At 32.0% G+C, this 23,777-nt stretch overlaps 1 protein-coding gene across 1 annotated transcript; it reads right to left on the bottom strand.

Annotated features, from left to right (window-relative positions):
* Positions 1-1,569: 1,569 nt before the first annotated feature.
* Positions 1,570-14,649, bottom strand: LOC110109965 (thioredoxin reductase NTRB-like). Its single transcript, XM_020841207.2, has 2 exons — positions 13,562-14,649; positions 1,570-1,965 (listed from the first exon to the last, which is right to left on the bottom strand). Exons 1-2 carry the CDS (start codon positions 14,622-14,624, stop codon positions 1,895-1,897), a joined length of 1,134 nt encoding a protein of 377 aa, XP_020696866.1. The 5' UTR covers positions 14,625-14,649; the 3' UTR covers positions 1,570-1,894.
* Between the last annotated feature and the right edge of the window lie 9,128 nt (positions 14,650-23,777).

Genomic DNA, 23,777 nt, shown 5'->3' on the forward strand with positions numbered 1-23,777 from the left:
GAGATGGAAGGTTGCTACAGGTGCTTCCATTAATACACTTGAAGATATTTGGATTCAAAACATAAGGTTGTCCAAATGGCCTACGTTTATTAATGTCATGGTAGATGAATTCCCCAGACTTGATTTCTTTATTCAAACCAGGGAATGGAATCTGTTTGAGCTAAATAGACCTTTTGGTCCGAAATTAACTAAGTTGATTTCACAAGTGAAGATTGAAGAAGGGACGGATTCCAGAGAACTTCTTTAAAAGTTTTCAGGTAAATCTTTAGCTGCTTTGGCTAGAACTGATCACGGTGTTGTTGCTGGAAAAGGCTCAGATTAAGCAAGCTATCAGCTCGGGTGCATTGTTTTTGGTGGAGATTACTTAATAAAGGTATTCCAACTTTGGATTATCTCATGTGCAGGAGAATTATTTAATCGAATGGCTATCCAAGAGGTTGTACAACCGCTGAAAATGAGGAGCATATTGCGGTGAACTGTGGTTTTTTAGTTCGCTTGTTTGATACATTGGACAATTGGGGTTTTAAACTTCCTAGATACAATGCTTGGTCAGATTGTATCAATGGTTTAAAGGTTTTGTCTATCTCAAATCCTTTTTTGTCTAATCTTTACTGTACAGTTGTCTAATTTTCTTGGAAGAGTAGGAATAATGTTACCCATGAAGGCAATGAATTGGGGATGGGATTTATGGCTGCTAGAGCAATTGAAATTGTTGTTTCTTCTTCAAAGTGCGGTATCTTCTCGGATCACTGGGGAGCCAATCATCTTTGTAAGCTGCATAATTCTTCTTGGCACCCTCCTCCACCCGAGTGGATTAAAGGTAACTTTGATGCTGCCCTTTTAGACTCTAATGAGTCCGATGATTGCTGGAGTTTTTAGAGACCATAAAGGAAAATTCTTATTTGCTTTTGGTATCAAATGTGTACATTGGTACATTGGTTTGTTGGAGCTTATGGCTGTAAGGGCTTTGAAATTCTTTCACAATAAGTGGAACTTTGAAGCTAAAGGGATTATCGTCTAAGGGGATAATCAAAACGTCATCAATTATCTTCAAAGTTCTTTGAATAAAGCTTCTCACGAGGAAGAGATTGAAGCTTTGCCTTTCTTGGAATATTTTGGTATGTTTCTTTTTCATTTCGTTCATAGAGATTGTAAACAATTAGCCGATTTATGTGCTAATTTTGCTTTAGTAGAGGATTTCATTTGGGAGGATCTCTATTGCAATAAGATCCCTCCTAGTTTTTTTGCTTTGCTTAAAGATGAGTGTGATAGGTGTTCTATCATTCTCTAGATTGTATCTGTTTTCTCCGTTTTAGTAATTTGCCTTTGGCAGTTTCAAAAAAAAAACATGTTTAATGGCTCCAACTCAAGATGTAACACACAAATGAAAGTAATTGTGCATGACAAAACAACAAACAAAAGTTTTTTCAACATATAAGCTTTGAATTTATACACGCAAAAATCCCATTGCTCCTACATCACCAACTACGATTTTCGATTGGATGTCTTGCAACCTAATGGCTCGATTGGAGTTTCTTTTGGAATGTTGTTGCCACTTGGATCAATCAGTCGCCATTATAAGTTTATTTGTGTATATTCTATGAAATTGACGAAAACGTACAATCCAAGTTTTTTTAAACTTGGATAATCTTGAACACCAATTTTCAATTATATCACATGAGTATAACTAGCATAAATACAAATTGCAATCCATAAATGATGATTGTATGTATATTATATTATTATTATTATTTTGTTATACCTGATTCTAGATGTAATGGCATTGGGTTTCATAAAAATTCCATTGTTGTCTTGTAACTAGGCAAGACTATAATTTGGGCTTTCCCATAACAGGGGTTGAACTGGATAAGCAGGCCACACAATCTGAAGATAGTCAATCAGCCTTTCCCTCTTGAGCTCCAATCTCCTGCAAGTAGTGTTCAGCATCCAAGGCAGCCATACAGCCTGAGGCCGAACAAGAATAGTGATAGTTTAGTTATATATAAAAAAGAATATCACATATCAATGTAGCAAAACTAATTACATAAAACATCATAAGATGATATATGTCTAAGAAACAACCCCAAATATCTAATATAATAGTAGATTTATTACGGTAAAACAACTTGAACTGAGCATTCATCATATTTTTGCTTCTCATTTGATATATTATTATGGTTATCATTATCATCATCACTATTATCACTGTTTCCATTACTATTACAATTACTACTTAACCAATTATGGTAGTTCATGATATGCTACAAAGGCCGCTGAGTTATAGGAATAAAGACGTGAATAACAAGAGCAAGAAATAGTTTCAATCAACTTCAAATAGCTATGACTAAGTATCATTTCTCAACTTGAATAAATTATTCAAAACTATGCAAATCTTGTATTAACCATCTTTGATCAACGACTTAGGGTGACAAAGATACGTCACATGATATTCAAAGAACAATAAAGGCAATCCCAGAATCACTTATTTCCTCTTTGAATTCATGCAAATCTTATCCTTCGTCATCTCATTATCTTCCTATTTAATATTTAATGTGCAAGTTTCTACAAGGTCATCGAGTCACATAGCGTTATATTTGGTGACACCTAAAATAAGTCTCGAGCAATTTTGGATGATGATGCTATAGCTACTAATTCTATGATAATCTTAATTCCTTGAATTAAATTTACCGAGTAATTGATACTAATAATACATAGGTATATACTTTTCTTTTAACAGCAGATTCATTTAAGCCCATATTGTGGTATGTTATAATCCTGAGCTTTTTTCTTTCTAATTCTATGCCAACCCAATACTTCTTTGTTTGGCTAGTAAGTTTTTGTTTTGCATATCTAACATTGTTATTCTCTTGACATCATGTCCCACTTAAAAAAGTATCATCCAACACAACAAAGCTTTAAAATCTATCCTCCAATATAAAAGCATCAACATTAACTTAATTATGTCCTCATTGATATCATATGGTTTTCATCGATAGCTATCTTAATTTTTACTGGCAAAGTCCACATCACATCTATCTTGATTATTTCATGGTGGCATTCAAATCACCTGACAACATTGTGAATGGGTTCTTCATTACACTAGACACGTTATCTAGTTCTTGTGAACATGGTTGATTAGTTCTTAATATTTCAAGTTGTTTGTTAATTTGATTTATTCTTGTGCTTAGTTGGTCTCATTTTATTGATAACTTTTTGATTAGTTTTTAAAATATGTAAAACGCCATGTTTTTGTCAATTTCTATGGGCTCCAAAAATTTGGCCCTGGCCTCCCCCGCTTCTATTTTCGGGGGTGTTTTAATGGATTAAGTTCCGGGGTAAATTTTGGGAAGGCGTATGGGTTTGTAGATAAGACACTACCCATAGATTTCGCCCTCATTTTGCGAGTACTTTATGATCTGATTCTGGCTTCCTATAAACGCAAGCCCCTATAGTTAATTACCCCTCCCAAAAACGAGAGAGAACTTTCGATTAGGGCTAGTCGTTAATTAGATGTGTTATCTGGCATATAATAGTAGCATGGGTTAGAAGTTGGAAATGTAATGTTTAAAATTGAAAATTTCACAATCCTATACTTAAAGTGGATGGTGGGGGAATGGATGATAGACCCGATCAAGATACCATGATTTTGTCGTCCTGGGCCGTCGTGGTCCCTGGTCTACTTAGTCAGAAGAGGTAGTCGACCCAATCTGACAGAAGGATCCTTGTCGGCAACCATGGGTTGTTTCATCCAAGGGTACCTTGTAAATCTGGGGTAGGTATTTATCTAAGGGGAAAAATTTGAATCCACCTTAGTTAATAGAGGGCTTTGTACCCTATCGATTATATCCTATTGATTCATATCTCAAGGATTTGATGCCACGAAGGAATATATTTGCCTCTGGCCATAACCACAATTTAGTAGTGTCATTTGGAGGCAAAATCACTCAGTTTAGAGGGCCCTGAGTCATAACCGTTTATCCTGCGATGTCATTTGGCGGCAAAATTGTCGGTTAGAGGACATGTAACACGTCTTTACTGGCAATAGATTATTTGAGATTGGATCCTAATGATATTTTCGATTAGGCGTTAGCTCTATGTGAGCTGAAGTAAATTTCAATTTGTCCACCTCAATAAACTGTTAAGGAGGGTGGATGGATTTTACTTTAAGTGGTTGGATGGTTGATTTTAATTTTAAACATATTTAGATTTTTTTATTTTGGAGTTTGAATTTTATAGGCATTTGGATATTTGAGAGACATTTGAAAGTGTTTGTGAACCCCTCCGATTGAGATGAACATTCAACGCGACCATCATTGATATGAATTTAAGGTCACTCGAAAATATTTGAATTTTGGTGGAAGTTTGAGGGCATTTAAATTGGTTGATGTTAACCCCTGCATTTGAGATCTACATTCAACACAGCCATCATCGGGGTGTATGAGTTATTTCATTTGTACATTGAACCTTGTCGATTCTATCGAGCTGCCAACAGATGATTGAGTTTCATTGGCTTTATGCCTTAGTTGATGAATTTTCTTTTGTCATAGACCTTGAATACCTTATATGAACGTATAAAACAGGTATTCTGGTCCACACCCTGATCGTATATCTGTTTGATAGTTCGAGCCATGTCGATTCCTATTTATCCATATAGAAAGATCTGATTTTGTAGGATTTATGCCTTTGTTGATGAATTTTCTTTTGTCATCAACCTTGAAGGTCTTATATGAACATATAAAACAAGTATTTTGGTCAACACCCTAACCGTATATATGTTTAGTAGTTCAAGCCGTGTCGACTCCTATCTATCAATATAGAAGGATCGAGCTTGAACTACGTTTATTTATTGATGCATGCAACATCCCTAGACGTCACGTGTGTACCAATTACACGCTTGTCGGGGCCCATGCGGGTGTTTGGAAAGATTTTATAATTATTTATTGAACCTTATCGACTCCTATTTACCTGCTTAGGATGACGAGTTCAAATTTGTTAACCCGCGCAGCATCCTTATACGTCACGTGTGTTCCTATAACATGCTCGTCAGAGACCATGCGAGTGTATAAGTACATGTGCATTTCTATGTACTTATGTGCATACATATTATAGTGCACGTTTTGGAAAAATTTGTAAACATCTTATGTCTGCTTGCATGAATGTTGTGGATATGGTGGTGTGGGGTTACAGCTTGTAGACGCCTTTTATCTGTTTGTATGAGTATTTCATATCCGATGGCGTGATGTCATGCTGCGGTCACTTACCTGTTTCATACATGTAAACTGTCGTGCACTTCTTGTTGCTTTTCGCAGGTAATTTATTGTGCACTAACAAATTTCCTTCTTGTTATTTGTAGATAATTGCCTTCACATGATGTTTTTGTTCTTAGTGATTGCTTTGCATAAGAGTCTTTTAGAACTGACTATAAGCATTTGTATTTGCTGTAGTTATTCTGCATTTTGCTTGTGGTTGACACATTGGGTGTACAGTAAACCTTATATGACAGCTCGTAGGAACTTGTATGTGTTATAATTCATCAGCTTCTACCTGCAGACGAAGCATTGTGTATATTATGGATTATGGATCCTCACCAGTTTGTATGACTCTTATTATCATTCATGAACAGTTCATTAATTTGGGTGAACTGTTTAATAAATTAGGAGTCTTCTATAGTGGCTCATAGGGACTTCCACATGTACTAGTAAACTTGCCTCATGAAGAATTATTATTTGCAGTTAAGCTAACATACTTGCTTGGAGTTGAACACTATTGATTGTACATATATTTCATTCACTCCAAACTCATTGAATGCATCAAACAGTCATATTCATTGCATGTCAAATTTCATTGTTTGTAGAGAGAAAATGACTATAGATCCTGTACCATTGCTTGCGAGCTTTCCATCACATTTCTCACTCTGATTTTACTTACAAGTGGATTGTCCTTAGGGTTCTTAATCCACTAGTGATTCTTGCATGTTCATTTTCATTTGACGTTTTCCTCAGATGTACCTTCTTGGAGTTGGATTATTATTGGTGATAGGGATGCCATCACATTCCTTCATGTTCACCCATTTTTGCAAATATGTTTAATCAAACAAATTCTTCTATCACAAGTCCTTGTACTCACTTTGAGTTGTGTTTGCTTGCATGAAGTGCATTTTTGGAGTGTTGCTCAACAACAACCTTTTTTTGTTCATTGATATTTGGCATTTCATTTGCTTACTGATGTTACTCACAAATCTCTATTTGTATTTTGACATTCATTTGTCCAATGTCAAGTTTACATTTATTTGATTCTTGCTAATTTCAAGTTCCATGCCATTATGAGTTTAGTTCTTTGAAGTTCATTCAAGCTTATGTTCTATGGTCCAACTCAAGTTCAAGTCCAAGTCAAGTGTAGTCAATTTGCAAGTCCTTTTTTTTTTGTTCAAATTATCCAAGTCGTGTTAATTAATATTCAAGTCAAGTTCATTCTGTCTCCTGTTTTTATCCAAGTCCTCTGTGTTTTCAAGTGAAATTTTGGTAACCTCCTATTGCCTCCTCGTCTAGGGGAAATTGGGCCATCCCACTAGGCTAAGAAAAGCATGTATGGTAGGTTTCCTCGGACACCATGGCCATAATATTCATCCCCCATCAAGCTAAGAAAAACGTATAGGGGTCTTCTATACCACATGTTTGAAAATATAGTTGTTTTCCTACTTACAGGTACTTATAAGCATCCCCACCTTGTCGTAGACGTCGCACCGGGTTCCCTTCCCATCACGCTAAAACAAAAAAACATGTAAAAAAAAAAAACATGTATAGGCGATTCTCCGGTGCGCTGCAAATGTCGAAAATGGAGATTTTGATAATTACCAGCTTCGTCGCGAGCACCACAATGAAATTCCTCCCACCACACAAAGAAAAGCATGTATAAGTGGTTGTTTCATCGTGTTGTAAGTGTCGAGGACGAGTTTTTGAAGTTTAGAACTTATACCTTAGTGAATGGGACATCGATGGAGTTGGCATTCATATCGAGGCATAATACTTCTTCTTTTTACTTCTTTTTTTTATATTTTCTCCCTCTTCTTTTTTTTTTGGCATTTTCTTTCTTTTATTTTCCAGCATTTTTTTCTCTTTTTTTTATTCTTTTTTTTTTTTTGCTTTTTTTTAAACCTCTTTTTTTTAACATATCTCTCTTCTCTTTTTTTTAACACACACACAAATATAAATATAAATATATAAATACAAAAATAGACAAATATGTATATATATACTAATAATAAGACGTATAATATTAATCATAATATAACTAATATTAATTAAACTAATTTTAAAATATATATATAACCTACAGCTAATAGCTCAAGACAAGCTTAAAAGTTCAGTTGAGAGGGATAAATCGAAAAACTTGTCTGATCATAGGCTTGAAGACAAGACTATGGGTAGTGGAGGTCTCGGCTCGGTCTAGGTGTTCATGAGATCAGTTGGATTCGGCTAGGGCAAGGGTTTGCATGAGCTAAGGTAGGAAATGGGAGGAGTCTTACATGAGATCTGGCATTGGCTGGAGACGGTAACAGAAGGCGACGGCCTTGGGTTGTTGAGACTTCAATTTGAAAAGAAATATAGTAGGGGAAGCTCTCTCTCTCTCTCTCTCTCTCTCTGGACTAACAGTTTGCAAATAGGCAGAGGGAGGTCGGTTGGGGCTCGATTGGTGTCGGACAAGTAGAAGATGGGGTTCAGGGTCAGCTTCGATCAAAGCAGATGACGACTTGTGTTGGAGCTCTATGGAGTGCGGCTACAGGTAGGATTTCGACAAGGTATAGGCTTTGGATCACAGCAGGTAATCATTTTAGCATTTTTTTATTTTGTTTTGTCTGTTTCCTTTTTGGTTATGGTGTGGAGGTCAACAGTTTCTTAAAAAAACTTGTTAAATTACTCCATTTCTGAGTGACATGTTGACCCTAACCAAGGATTGATTACTATTTTTTATTTTTATTTAGGATCTATTACTAATTTGATGTAAGATATTAAAGGTTTTAGAGTTTCCATTACAACCTAGGATAAAATATAAGAGAACCAAAACTGAAAATACAATTTACAAGTTATTGATTCATTTTTTTAGCAAACAATCACCACTTCTAATGTATGAACAATAGACACATTTATTTCATTCAAGAAGATAACTTAATTATTGCAAAATTTTGAAATTTCAAAAGGAAATTAGTGATAAAAATTAAATTTGGCAATTTATCAAAGTCTACAATTTAAAAAGAAAACCTAAAACATATCTTACTAGATATAATTTCAATCACCACATAAAACTAGTAACTAAATAATTTAAGAGACAAGAAAATGGACGAAAGCACCCCAAAGAAAAGAACCATGCCTTACTATGGTATAAAGAGTTTCTACTAGAAGTAGCCATCAACTCATGTAAGGCAAAAACTCACATCAAACAAGAACAGAGAAGGATTAATCACAAAATAGAAGAGAGAAGAACTAGAATTGCATTTTAATGTTCATTGTTCATTATTTTTTCGATATACCTCAGAGTCTTATTTATAATCTTCTTATTGATTTGTATACATTATCGTCTCTACTCTCGATGCCTGATACATAGCATCGACGTCCAACTATCGACATCCTAATATTAATCATTTTAAGTACAAATTCTACTTAAATGACTTATTATTTTTAATATTATACTTATTCAATTTTTATACAATATTTTTAAAATATAAAAATTATAATGTCATGTCCAACCGTGTTCGTGCCCTATATTTTCAATAATTAACATGTCTTGTGTCTATGTCGTATCGTATATGTGTCATCATATACCTGTCTATGCATCACACATGATAATCCAAGGCACACTCAAAACCATAACAAGATTGCCTCCAAAGCCTGAGAAAACGGAGGTGTTAATATTTCAAAATTTAGACATATTTTAATTTGGGATCACTTGAAAAGTGTGGGAAATTAATATTTAGAATCATGAGAAGCTTTCCAAATTCTCTTATGCATCCCAAAAATCATTAGGAGGTTGTTAGGAGGGAAGAAAAGGAACAACCTAGGTTATTAAGTTGATAGGGCTCCAGTAGATGAGGTTCAACAATGTACTACGGAAATGCGCTGTTAGAAATATCCAACTCAATATAGCTCCATGCATAAGCTAAGGGATTTGATTCGATCCAAGGGGAGCTAATAGCCAAACTAAATTGGTTGCAAGCCCAGACCAATGGATGAGTTTAAGCCTAATCAATCTTTAGTTAGCCAAATTAAGAAGTTTCTAGATCAAGTTAAATTAAGTTACCTGAGCTCATAGCTCAAGCTAGGTCCACAAATTTAATGCCAGTTAATTGAGATACAAAATAAATGAGATAGGCATTAAATGAACCTATTAAAAATTTAATTGCACTTGCCTTTAGTCAATTTATGCTAATAGTTGGCTAAGTTTGGATCAAACCTAATATTCTTTAGGTGCACCCCAATGGACTCTAATTGGGGTTAATTAATCAAAATTATGTGGGTTAAGTGCACCCCATTGCACTCTAATTGGATTTAATTAATCAAAAGAGCTTTGGGCTAGGCTAAGCCGGTCCCAAGTAAGCCAAGTAAAGACTTCATTATCCACCGGCACTTCGTTTTAAGAGGGTATGCAGTGTCGGACATGTGTCGGACACGGACATGCATCCGACACGGCGAGGACACATGTCGGACACATCACTATTGTGTCCCATTTAAAAAAAATTAAACCGGGCACACGTGTCCGGCTATTATATAATTAAATAAATAAAAAAAAACTCTAATCCTACTATTTCATATTAGCCGGTTCACACTCGAGTCTTCATCTTTTCCTTAACTCCATATTCCTATTCGTATTCGTGGTCTTCCCGAGCGAATGAGGCGAGCAGCGGTTGGCTGGAGATCGCACCCTTGGTCTTCCCTTCTGGCCCTAAGCAACAAGCCATCCTTCTTAGTTTTTGGGCGCAGCCAAGAGAAGCCGATGCCAAACCTCAAAAAATATTTCAAACCTGTAAGTTGATTTCGTCATTTTTTTCTCCATTCGCCATTTCTCTTCATTTATCAATGATTCTGTAGATTTGTGATCAGAATAGCATATTTTTTAAAAGTATTTTATTTGTTTTGGATTAAAATTATTCATACAATAAAAATTTATTTATTTAATGTGTTTTAACTGCGCTTTCATTGAGTTTTAAATGCGCTTTAACTACTCTTTAAGTGCGCTTTAACTACGCTTTTATTGCGCTTTTACTGCGCTTTTGCTGTGTTTTCACTCTTACAATAAAAATTTGTTTCGGGGACAGATCTCGCGACCTGACCTGACAGGTCTAGCCGCTGCCCCCTTGGACCCCCCGCATAGTTGCAAATTTTTAATTGTTTTTTTTAACTTTGTTTGGCAATTTTTAATTGTTTTACAATAAGTTTTTATTTCTTCTACTTCACTAGTGAATTTAAAAGCAAAATGATCTCTAGTGCTTGTGGGAGTGGTTCAAAAGAGACATCTGTAGAAACTGAATAGCTATTATGAATTCATGTTACAAAGTTAGGAAAAACTATTGAAAGAGGGAATGTGTCATTCAAATACAATTATTGTGGTGGCACCTACAAAGGATCTTATTCTAGGGTGAACGCACATCTAACTAAGATTTATGGCCATGGAATTAAAAGGTCCTAAAATTACTACGTCACAGTTGATTGAATTGAATAAACAAGTTTATGAAGCTAAATCTAGGATCGAAATGGCACTTCCTAAAGAGATATATTTGTCATATACCCATGGTTCATCCCACACTTCTTCTTTATCTGTTAGAGTTGATCATTCATTATCATATTGAAGTGAAGGATATGATTCAAAGAAAAGAAAAGGAGTTGTCAGTAATGCTTTAGAGAAGTCTTTTAAGATGCGGTAGCGAGAGGAATTAGATGATGAAATTGCAATGATGTTTTTTCAGCTGGAGTTCCTTTCAACCTTGCAAGAAATCCTCATTACAAAAATACATTCACTTTTGTATGTAATAATAACCTTGCAGGTTATGTTCCACCTGGCTACAATGCATTAAGATCAAAATTATTGGAAAGGGAAAGAGCACATATTGAAACATTGCTTGAACCAATAAAAAGTGTGTGGAAAGAAAAAGAAGTCACTTTGATGTGTGATCGTTGGACTGATCCTCAAAGAAGACCACTCATTAATTTCATGGCCATTATAGAGAATTGTCCAATGTTTATTAAAGCTGTGAATTGTTAAAGAGAATACATGGATAAATATTTCATTGTCAATTTGAAGATGTGATAGTCATTATTGGGCCTTCAAATGTTGTGCAGAATATAATAGATAATGCACCGGTGTGTATAGTTGTAGGATTGTTGGTGGAGCAAATTTATCCTCATATATTTTGGACTCCATGTGTTGTGCACACTTTAAATCTTCTTCTAAAAAATATTTGTGCAGCAAAGAAATATAGAGGCAAATGAAATCATCTATGCTGAATGGCATTGGATAATAGTGGTTGCAGATGATACTATTTTGATCAGAAATTTCATTATGAATTACTCAATGAGACTTTCAATATTTAATGATTTCTCACATTTGAGAACGTTAGCTGTTACTGAAACTCGTTTTGCCTCTGTAATAATCATGTTGAGAATATTCAAACAAATAAAAAATGTCCTTCAATCTATATGATAATTAATGAGAAGTTGTCTTGCTATCGAGAAGATGATGTTGGAAAGGCAAGATATGTGAAAGAAAATGTCTTAGATGATTTGTGGTGGGATGATGTAAATTATATTTTGGCTTTCACTGATCCGATTTATGACATTTTGAGAGAAGCTGACACAGATAAATTATTCCTACATTTGATTTATGAGATATGGGACTCTATATTAACAAAAGTAAAAGAAATTATATACAGACATTAAAGAAAGTCACATAATGAAGACTTAAATTTTTGGAGCATTGTCTATACCATTCTTGAGGATAGGTGGACCAAAAGAAGCACACCTCTACATTGTTTGGCTTATTCATTAAATTCAAGGTATAATTGTATTCATCTTTTAAATTAATTTTAAATTTCTTGATAAATGACTAAATAGTTTTATATGCTTTGTATTATTTGAAGGTATTCAAGTAAAGAATTGCTTCAAGAAGACCCTCAATGTGTCTCAACAGAAAAAGATTTAGAAGTGTCAAATATGATAAAAATATGCTTGAAACGATATTTCTCAAAAGATGATGAGAGAAGAAAAATTAATATAGAACTTGTAAAGTTCTTTGGATATTTAGAGGATTTTGGTGATAAAAAATCTTTGGATGATAGATGGAGAATGAATCCAAAAATGTGGTGGTTGATTCATGAAGCTTCAGCATCATTTCTTCAAACCATAGTAATAAAACTTCTTGGTCAAGTATCATTCTCTTCCTGTTGCGAGAGAAATTGTAGCACATACTCATTTATTCAATCAATGAAGAGGAATATAATAACTCCATAACGGACTGAAGATTTAGTTTATGTGCATACAAATCATTGTCTTCTATCAAAGAAAATTCTATTTTATATGACAGGTGATAATAAGATGTGGGATGTTACTGGAAATGGGTTTGAGTGCCTTGATGATATGGGGTCATTAGAGGTTGAAAATCTTTCTCTAGATGAACCAGAGTTGAAAGCAATGATATTCAATTATGATGATATTGAAAGCCAAAGACCAATCTCTGAATCTAATTCTATCATTCCCTCTATTGAGTAGTTGAACCTTCATATTGTACTAAATAATTTTTTGCTTATACTTTTGTGGTTGTACTAGATATTTTTGTACTAAACATTTTTATGTTATAAGCTAAACAAGTTATCATGACTTTGATTTATAATTGCTTGCAATTTTTAATATAATGTTACCTTAATTTCTATATATTATATTAAAAAATTATTATGCCGTGTCCACCCGGCACCCGTGTCCTATATTTTAAAAAATGCTATGTGAACAAAAAATTATAGATAATATGTCTGTGTTGGTGCATTATAGATAATATGTTAAAGGATGACATATTAATTTTTTATTAAACTATGAAATAATAAATTTGCATATATGTGAACAAAAAATTACACAAGACATAATATATATATGGTAAGATATAAGTTTCATGCCAGCGAAGCGATGCGGGCTTCAACCAAGCTAAGGTGCAAGCCTCCTAAAAAACTCCAAGGAGTAAGCCTCGAGATATTTTTCACTAGAATTGCGTTGATGCGGGCCTCAAGGTGAGCCTCATATTGCTCAATTTTAAACAATGGACTCATAATAACGAGACAAAGAATGCCAATATATGCTATTATTCTAATAATATAAAATTTCAATAATTGGGAAATGAGCTAAATGTATTGACACTTCTCCCACTTTCTTATGCCGAATACCAACTTAAAACAGTTTTCAATCAGACAAATCATATGAGGCATCTGCTTCGCAGAAGATCATGGAATCGTTAGGCCAATAGGTGTAAACATGTTAAAATAAACGAAGAAGGATGGATCAAAAGATTAACACTTTTCACGACTGACCAGACCCAGCTGCCGTGACCGCCTGCCTGTACTTCTTGTCCTGCACATCCCCAGCAGCAAAAATGCCTTTAACACTGGTCTGAGTGGTTCCGGTTTTTGTCACAACATAGCCATCTGAATCAAGCTCCAGCTGTTTTTCAAGAAACTTGGTGGCCGGCTCATGTCCGATTGCAAAGAACAGGCCAGACACCGCCAACTCAGTAATATCTCCAGTGAAAATATTCTTCAGTTTCAGTCCACTGAGCGGTCCTCCATCCGTGGCACCATAAGCCTCCGCCACCTCTGAGTTCCATACCACCTCAATCTTAGGATTACTCAATGCTCTTGCTTGCATGATCTTGGAAGCCCTAAAAGTGTCCCTACGATGTAAAATGTAAACCCTAGATCCGTACTTGGTTAGGAAATTTGCCTCCTCCATGGCCGAGTCGCCGCCGCCAACAACCGCAATGGGGCGATTGCGGAAAATAGGGGCCGCGCCGTCGCAGACTGCGCAGGCTGAGATTCCCCTGTTCCATAATTCATCGGCGCCGGGGAAGTAGAGGCGACGAGCAACGGCTCCTGTGGCTACAATGACAGCGTCTGCCTCCACGACGGTAGAGGAAGAGAAAACGCGGAAGGGACGGGAGGAGAAATCAACGGAAGTCACCGTCTCAGAGAGAACCTCGGTGCCAAATCGGACGGTCTGGGCGCGACATCGGTCCATGAGCTCAAACCCTAGGATGCCCTCAGGGAAGCCGGGAAAGTTCTCCACGTCGGTAGTTGTGGTAAGCTGTCCGCCTGCAGCGATGTCGTTGGCCATCCATCCCTCGAAGAGGACGGGCTTGAGCTCAGCGCGAGCGGCGTAAATGGCCGCCGTGTGGGCCGCTGGGCCACTTCCGATGATGCAGATGCGGGTGCGGAAGATCTTGCGAGTGTCACCCATGGCAGAGTATGAGGAGTTTGATGACGGAGGGGCGGCGTATGTAGAGTAAATGGAGGCTGCGGTGGTGGCTGCAGCCGCAGTAGCTGCGGCAGAAAAAGAGCGGGATTTCAAGATAGATGCAAGCCTGGCGCAGAAGCTCATGGGATTTTGAGAAGAATAAAAAGAGTTGGGTCAACATATGCTAATTCAAATGATAAATTTGATGTTACATTCTTCCAAATAATCTTAATTTGGGTAAGCAGTCTGAAGAATTTAGGTTTTTATTTGTGATGATTTTTTTGTTATTTTTAAAATAATTTTTTAAGTAAATACTAAAAATTTTTAAACTAAAAATATATTTTTTAAAATAATAAAAACACCTTCCCAAATGTAGTCTTATTCTGAATCCTCTAGTTCTAAAGAACTTTAGACAGTAGTTTGTGTTATCGGATAATTCTAACATCTCAAATAACTTAAAAAATATTTGTAAAATGAATGTCTAAAAGATTTGCAGTGAAGTGCATTAGTAGTCATAATCATACAATATCAAAAATTATATACGAAATGAGATCTCACATAACATTAAAGATTCTTTGCTCTACTTCATTAAAAAAATATATGAGTTTGTATCAACTCAAGACTTAAGGAACTCTTTCTCTTCTTTCATAATATACACTAGGGTTTTTTCAGACCACTTGAAAGAATTCTCTTTTTGACTTATTGAACATAGAGATCACTCCTCTACAATATCAATCAAATAATGCATCTAACACAATTATACATGATTCATAGATCTTTTAGAGCGAGGTACACCCATTTCTAGGGATGTAAATGAACGGAGTCAAATTCAGTATTAAACTCTTCGAGTCCGTTCGTTTATTTTTTTTATTAAGTTTGAACCAAGCTTGAAAATGATATGAGTTTTAAAATTTTATTCAAGCTTGTTTATTATCTTTTTATTGAAGTTAAGCCACAATCAAGCTTTAATTAAGCTTAACTAATTATATGTTTGATACTAATAATTTAAACATAAAGCCTAATAATAATACATAATTGGATTTATAGAATTTAATAAAAAATGGTATAATTCATTAGGTGTTATTCAAGTTATGAACCTAAATTAGAGTGCACCAAGTCCACTCTTATTTAGCTGAACCTGAATCAAAGTGAAAATAAATAAGATTTTCTTAAATTTTCTCATTAAAACCATGGGATTTGATCTGGCAAATTGCTCTAATTATCATTGGCAACAATATGATTTTGCTATTGAATATATATAGTAATATTTCATTGTTGTTCATTTAAAGTTTTCTTAAAAATGAATAAGATTTTCTTAAAATTTAAGGTTTATTTATCAATTGCATTCTTAATTAAGTTTGATCATATATCTCCTTTGATGTTTGATCCTGATCAATAGTTGTCTTTCTAGAATAAGGAGTAGTGTGTTATTTAGTTCATCATTTTATTTTCTAAACTTATTTAAAGTTGCATGAATAAGATATATTAAGCTTACATTATTTCATATTTGAAATTGGCTTTTCAACTACAGGCTTGAGTGGATGCCAATAAAGTGTGGAAACAGATATCCCAAGATGTGGTTGCTATTGTGTAAAGAAACCACCCTCATGATAAGGGTCATTTTTGTGGATTTTCGCGTGATGTTTTTTGAAGACATTTATTGTAATAGATTGATTATGTACATATATGAAGCATCAAGAAGCCTTTTTTTTTTTGTAAGTTTAAAAGTTCTTATAATTTTGGATTTATGAAACATTTTTTTTATTTGAAGAAAGATAAATTATGTAAGCTCTCATATGTGAGATTTTTAGAAATTTGATTGAAGATTAATTATTTGCAATTGAAGAATTATGAGTCATCATAATTAATTAATGTTTGAATGTAATCTACATAGTTCAAAGCATATATTGAGGCACATAATAGTGTCATTATATTATAATTTTTTCATTAAATTGAAGTGTTGGGAAATCATATATCTTAGGACAATTTAAATTTGTCTTGTTATTAAGCTTGTCCCATCAAATAAATGCATTAGTAAAGTTAACCTATTATGACACCTAATGTTTATTGTATTTATTCATAATTTCCATCACAATAAGATGTTGGAAAAGCTTGTCTATTAGGGTACCTTATAGGTGTCATTTAAAGTCTATTCCATCAAAATTATATGCCATGAAAGTTTAGTTTTTAGGGCACAAAAAGATGCCCTTTTCCCTATGTCAACAGCCACCTAAGTGACACCATAGTTTGATCTCACAGAATATCATGTGCTTTAATGGATACATATTAAGGCCCTTTAAGGTGCCCTAATAGCCATCATTTTTTATAGTATCAATACTTCTAAGCTTATTACTTTTAATTTTCCTAATTAAATATCTTTTCATTTTTGATAAAATTTACATAATCTATGAAGCATATAAAATTTATTTAATAAAGGAATCTTATAGATTTCTAAATCAAGTTTATTATACTTAATTAATAATATACACATCATTTTAATAGATATTTAGATTATGAGAAAATCATACCATACAAATAAATATCAATGGATCTCTAACATACTCCTACGTTAATATAAAAACCTTCAAGATGTCCATCTCGGTCCATATTGAGTTTTTTCAGCTCAAATCTGATTGAACTTGAGTTGTACAATGTTCGTCCCATATAAGTAATTATCGTGCACATTCACCAAAATATTACACCTGAAATACTTAGCTTATAAATTAGAACATTCAAGCATATATTTATTATCATCAAAATTACTAAAATAGGTCATGAGTAAGATAATATCAACAAGCTCGCTCTTTTTTATGATGACAAACTTATATTGGGTATAGTTATAGCAAAGGTGCAAATTGACATTTTATCATAAATTTTAAGCATTAAAATAATTACATGTATAATAATTGAGAAATATTTTTAAATGTTAAGTTGCTAAAAAATAATTCTCCCCCTAAATATATGCACTTGAAAAGAATTATGACCAATATATAATTTTTACCCCCTTTGGCAACATTAAAACGAATAATATAAATATATAAAAAGTTTAAATATTAGGGTATAACATCCTAAGCATATATTTTTACATACAAAATCTTTCTTCATCTAATGGTTTTGTAAAAATATATGTTATTTAAGAATTTGCATTTACAAAATTTATATCCACATCAAACTTATTAACATAATCTCTAATAATATGATGTATAATCTCTATGTGTTTAGTTCATAAGTGTTGTATATGATTTTTTTATTAACCTCATAGCACTTGTGTTATCAAATTTAATAGGAATATTTTAAGCTTAATTCCAAAAGCTTCTAATTATTGCTTTATCCATAAAACATGAGCAATGCAACTACCTGCATCTATTTACTCAACATTAGTAGTGGATAAAGCTACATATATTTATTTTCTAAAATGCCAAGAAATAAGTGACGATCTTAAAAATTGATAGGTTTTATATATACTTTTTCTATAAACTTTACAACCAGCTTAGTCTGCATCAGAATATACTACTAAATTATATGACAACAAAATTTTGGGATGCCATAAGCCTAACCTAGGAGTTCCTTTCAAATAGTGAAATATTCATTTAACTACTATTTTAGTGTGATTCCTTAGAATTAGCTTGAAATCTTGCACACAAACATATTGCAAGCATAAGATCAAGCATACTAGCAGTAAGATACAAAAGTGAACATATCATACTCCTATAAAATTTTTTATATATTATTTTTCCTGATTCTTCTAAATCAAGTCTAGTTGATGGGCTTATAGGGGTTTTACTCAATTCGAATCTCTTCATATTAAACTTTTCTATATACTTAGTGTTACATATGAATGTGCTAGACTGTAATTGATTTACTTGAAGTCCTAAGAAAAATGTGAGTTCTACTATCATACTCATTTCAAATTTCTTTGACATTAATGAAGAGAACTCATGGCACATACTTTCATTGGTCCTTCAAAATAATATATCATAAACATAAATTTTATAATAATCAATTCATCTCTATTTTTTTGATAAAAAGAGTTATATCTACCTTACCTTTTTTAAAATATTCAATTAAAAAATTCCTTAACTTATCAAACCATGCACGTAAAACTTGTAAATTATATAATGCTTTCTTCAATTTATACACATGATTAGAAAAATTAATGCTTTCAAAACAAGGTGGTTGTCCTTCAAATGCTCTTTTGACCATTATACCCATTCAAAAATGCACTTTTGACATCCATTTGAAAAAGTTTAAAGTCCTTAAAACATGCAAAGGCAAGGACTAATCTAATGGCATCTATTTTTGTTACAGTTGCAAGAGATTCTTCAAAGTCTATTCCTTCTATTTGAGTGTACCCTGGTGCAAGTAACCTAGCTTTATTTCTAATAAGACTTCCTGAGTCATCTAGCTTATTTTTATAGACTCATGTAGTTCCAATTATATTTTGATCATGAGGTCTTGGGACTAGCTCCCAAATATAATTTCTTACAAATTGATTAAGTTTTTCTTCCATAACAACTATCCAAAAATTATCTTGTAAAGATTTATCTATATTTCTAGGTTCAATTTCTAATAGAAATACTGAATGTTTTACCTTATCACTATGGTTTCTCCTAGTCTTAACGCATTGAGAAGGATCACTAATTATTAAAATTTTTGGGAAATTTCTATTATATCACTATTCATTAGGTAATGAATCATCCTACTTTTCTTTCAAATTTATTTTATTTATATTCTCAATATCATCATCATTTAAATCATTTCTTATTAAATTTATAGAATTTTCATCAAAAATTACATGAACATATTCTTCAATAGTTAATTTTCTCTTATTAAAAACTCTAAAAGAATTTTCAAAAATTGAATATCCTAAAATATACCATCATCAAACTTACTATCAAATTTTTCTAAAAGATTCTTATCATTATTTAAATTAGAACACTTACATTTGAAAATATATAATTGATAAACCTTAGGTTTCTTTCAAAAAATATTTCATAAGGGGTCTTTTTAATAATATGTCTTAAATAAACTCTACTTGTAACATAACATACAGTGTTTATTGCTTCTGCCTAAAAATACTTTGGAACTTTATATTCATCTAACATTGATCTTGTTAATTCTACCAAGTATGATTCTTTTTTAAACTATGCCATTCTGTTGAGGAGTCCTATGAGCTAAAAAAGTATGTCTAATTTCATTTTCATCACAATATTTTCAAATGATTTATTTTCAAATTCTCCATCATGATTTGTTTGGATTTTATGAATCAAATAATGGTGTACTCTTTGAATATACTTAGAAATTTTTCTTAAATCATTGAATGTATTATTTTTATTAGCTAAGATTAATATCCAAGTGTATCTTGGATAAACATCAATAATAATAAATCCATAATTCTTACCACTTAAACTAGTTTTGTTAATTGGCTTAAATAAATCCATATGCAATAATTTTAAAGGTCTATTAATAGAAACTATATTTTCACTCTTGAATGAGCATTTCATATGTTTACCATGAATGCATGAATCACACATAGAATCAAAATAAAAATTTATTTTTGGTAAACCAACTACTAAATCAAGTTTAAAATTTTTATTTAAAGTGTGCATATTAACATGATATAGCCTTCTAGCCATAACTAAGCATCATTATTTGTAGATTTCTTGCAAAGTAAATTCAAATTAATATCATTTATATTCTCTAAATCAATTAAATAAATATTTTATGTCTATTTCAAATAAGCAAAATAGTTTCAGTATTTCTAATAATGCTATGTGAAGCATAAAAAGAAATATTTAAATCTTTATCACATAATTGACTAATTGATATTAAGTTATGTTTAAACTAGAAACAAATAAAACTTTTTTGATAGTGCTCTTTCATATGGATCTAATGCCAATAATCTTTTCCTTTGTATTATCTCCATATGTCACATATCCTCTATCATTTGATTCTATTGTAGAGAATTTTGTTTTATCACCCGTCATATGTCTTGAACATCCGCTGCCCAAGTATCACATGCCTTCATTGATTTTACTTTGAAGGCATTCCTACAAAAGAAAATTAAATGTTAACTTTTGGAACCCAAATATTTTTAGTTTCACATTCTAAATGAGTACTATGATGTCTATTATGTATGGTATATAAAGTGCTTATATTTTTTGGTACCCATATAAAAGTTAATTTTTTAGTATTTTGTGATCTACAAGCATAGCAATCAAATGAGATGTGTTCTTTTTTCCACAAGAATTACTCCAAATATTAGTGTTTTGCATATGGCGTAGCTTGATGTCTATGTGACATGTAAGAAGAACTTTTATTTAATGTTGAACTTAATGGAACTTTATAATGAACTTGTGATCCAAAAATCTAATCTTGCTTTTTAATTGAATATTTTCTCGTTCAAGTTTACAAACAAGTAAAGAATGATCTAATAAAGAACTATTTTTATTTTTCAAATCATGACATTCATTTTTAAATCATTAAATTGCATATTTAAATTTTTATGCCCCTTTTCTAAAATATTATATTTTCTCTTTAATTTTTTATATTCATCAACTAATTCATTAAATACATCATCAAATTCTTCATAAGATATATCATTACATACCTCTTGAGAATCACAATCAGATTCTGCTCTTTCCATAAGAAAAATGTTCATCTCTTCATCTGAAGAGCTTGATTCATTTAAATATAGGTTGGCCCATAGAGCCTTCTTCTTCTTCTTCTTCTTCTTGTTGAAATGCTTTTTTCTTTCTTATCATTCTTTCTCTCCATGTCCATCTTTTTTTTTTTTTTTTTGAATCAATAAGATTTGGACAATCTTCTCTTACATGTCTAGGTTTCTTGCAATGATAGCAAATAATCCATTCTCTTGTAAGAAATTTCTTAGTTTGAAATTTATAATTTTTAGATTTTTTATACCTTTGATTTTTTCTTCTTAGTAAGCTTCCAAGTCTTCTTGAAAACATGGCCACCTCATCACTATCTTCATTAGAGCTTGAGGAACTAGGCTCATCATTATCATCAATCTATAAGATAATGGTTCTGCCTTTATATTTCTCTTTCTTAGAGGAGCTATCCAACTTATCCCTTTGAGATATAATTTATTCATGTGCTATCAGAACCAAAAGTTGATCAAGTGGATAAGCATATAAATCTTAAGCCTCATTAATTGTAGTTACGTTAGCATTCCATTCTTTGGGAAGGTATATAAGAATCTTGTAGACTAAGTCTTGATTCTTGTATGTTCTTTCAAGATAATATATTGTGTTATTTATTTTCATAAATCTATTGTGCTTATCAGAAATTGACTCAGAAAGAGACATACAAAATAATTCAAATTCATGAACAAGTTTATTTATGTGAGCATCATTAACCTCACTAGTACCTTCATAAGTTATAATTAATTTATATCTTTTTTTTTGCTAAATTTAACAAGAAAATGTTCATGTAATCATCAAGAAGAAGTGCACAATACAAAGTATTACATTCTCTAGCATTTATTAAAAGGTTTTTAAATTTGAATTCCATTAATTTCTTTAGTGGGTGTATGATATTGGTGTATAAGTATGTGCAACATTTGAGAGTTTTACCCTATTAAGAAAGTACTAATTCTATTTTTTCAAATAATTAAAAAGAACATTTTCCAACAATAGTGGTAGATGAGTGAATTGTTCTTCGTAAAGTGAACCATTAGAAAAACCTTGTGTCATAGTTTATAAGTGGATCTACTCTATGATGTTAAGCCAAAATAAAATGAGCCAAGATTGTGATACTAATTGTTGGATGACTATAGCACCCTAAGAGGGAGGGAGTGAATTGGGTTTAAAAACATTTTATGAAGAGAAAATAATTAAAATAATTTTGATGCTATTTGACAAAAAAAATTAACACGAATTTTTATGTAAATGTTAAAGAAAAATAAATGCAAGAAAAAAATAATATACAAAATATTTTTACGTGATTTGACTCAGATTCCAATCCGGCCTAGTCCATGCTAACTAACTCTTGGGCTAGAATCCACTAATCCCAAGTTTGCCTTGCAAACCTCACTTCTTTGAACCAAAGAAGTTATTTACAACCTAAGTATTCTCTTACATGGGCGAGTACAATCTAATATAATTATAAATTTAATTTCTCTAATCCAAATGGTTTATATTAACAAAAAAAATTGCAATTTGATGTAAATAATAGAAGCTAAAATTATCTTGCAATAAAATGATCAAAATAGTTGGGGTGATTTTTAGAATTTAATTTCAATCACTTCACTACTTATAAATGGAATACAAAATTTTCTCACTGTAAGATATATTTATATCTTGATATAAATATGAATATATTTTAAATAAAAATCTTTTCCTTATTGATTTAAAATGTAATTCCTCGATTCATATAATAATTTTAAAAATGAATTAGATTGAAATGAAAATCTATGCCAAATAAAAGAAAATAAAAATACTTGCATGCTATCTTTATGGATTTAAGAGATTTAATATAGAAAACTTAATATAAGATTCTCAATTAGAATTTCACCAAATAATAAATATTTTTAAGAAAAATATAGGGTGAAAACTAAAAGAACAACAAGTAAGTATTTAGAGAAAAAAAAATAAGCTCAAGAACTCCAATATATGTTACATGATTTAGTGTGTTGAAGCTTTCCAACCAAAAATTTGATCTTGCAAATGAAAAGAGTTGTTTGAATGAAGATCAAAGTTTCTCCTTTTAGGATTTAATAATATGAAGAAGGAAAGAGAAATGGAGAAAATGATGGAGTTTCTTTTTTTGAACAGCCCTAACAAAGAGAGAAAGAGGGGTATTTAAAGGGAAATGATAAGTAAATCTAATTTTGAATAGAACTAATAATCTAATTTTATTTTATCAACTAATAATATAATATTTGATAAGGAATTCATTTATATTAAATAAATATAAGTTTCAAATGGCTATAAAATAGGTAGTCACTTAAAAAGTCAAAAAATCTTCATATACATCCAAAATAAGGCAAATATGGCTACCCAACATATAATAGTAAAATAAATAAAGTTTAGAAAATTATTATAAATTCAATTTAGCTCGAAAGTGAGTCATGTGACCTATCAATTTTTATTTACAAAATTCATGGAATCTAATGAAATAAAACGTATGTCATTTTCCATCAAAATAGTAGCAGTTTAGCAAAATAAAAAATTATGCATAATTTGATATATTTAAAGATATATTAAATATTTATATAACAATATGATGTAATTTAGATAAAATTTATTGTATATCAGTAAATTTATATGAAACAAG

Source organism: Dendrobium catenatum, unplaced genomic scaffold (assembly GCF_001605985.2).
Source record: "Dendrobium catenatum unplaced genomic scaffold, ASM160598v2 fragScaff_scaffold_44, whole genome shotgun sequence".
NCBI classification, from domain to species: Eukaryota; Viridiplantae; Streptophyta; class Magnoliopsida; order Asparagales; family Orchidaceae; genus Dendrobium; species Dendrobium catenatum.

Coding starts and splice junctions, on each gene's coding strand:
- LOC110109965 (XM_020841207.2), bottom strand. CDS start 14,624: ATGAGCTTCTGCGCCAGGCTTGCATCTATCTTGAAATCCCGCTCTTTT. Junction 1,966..13,561: donor GGTCACGGCAGCTGGGTCTG/GTCAGTCGTGAA, acceptor GTTCGGCCTCAG/GCTGTATGGCTGCCTTGGAT.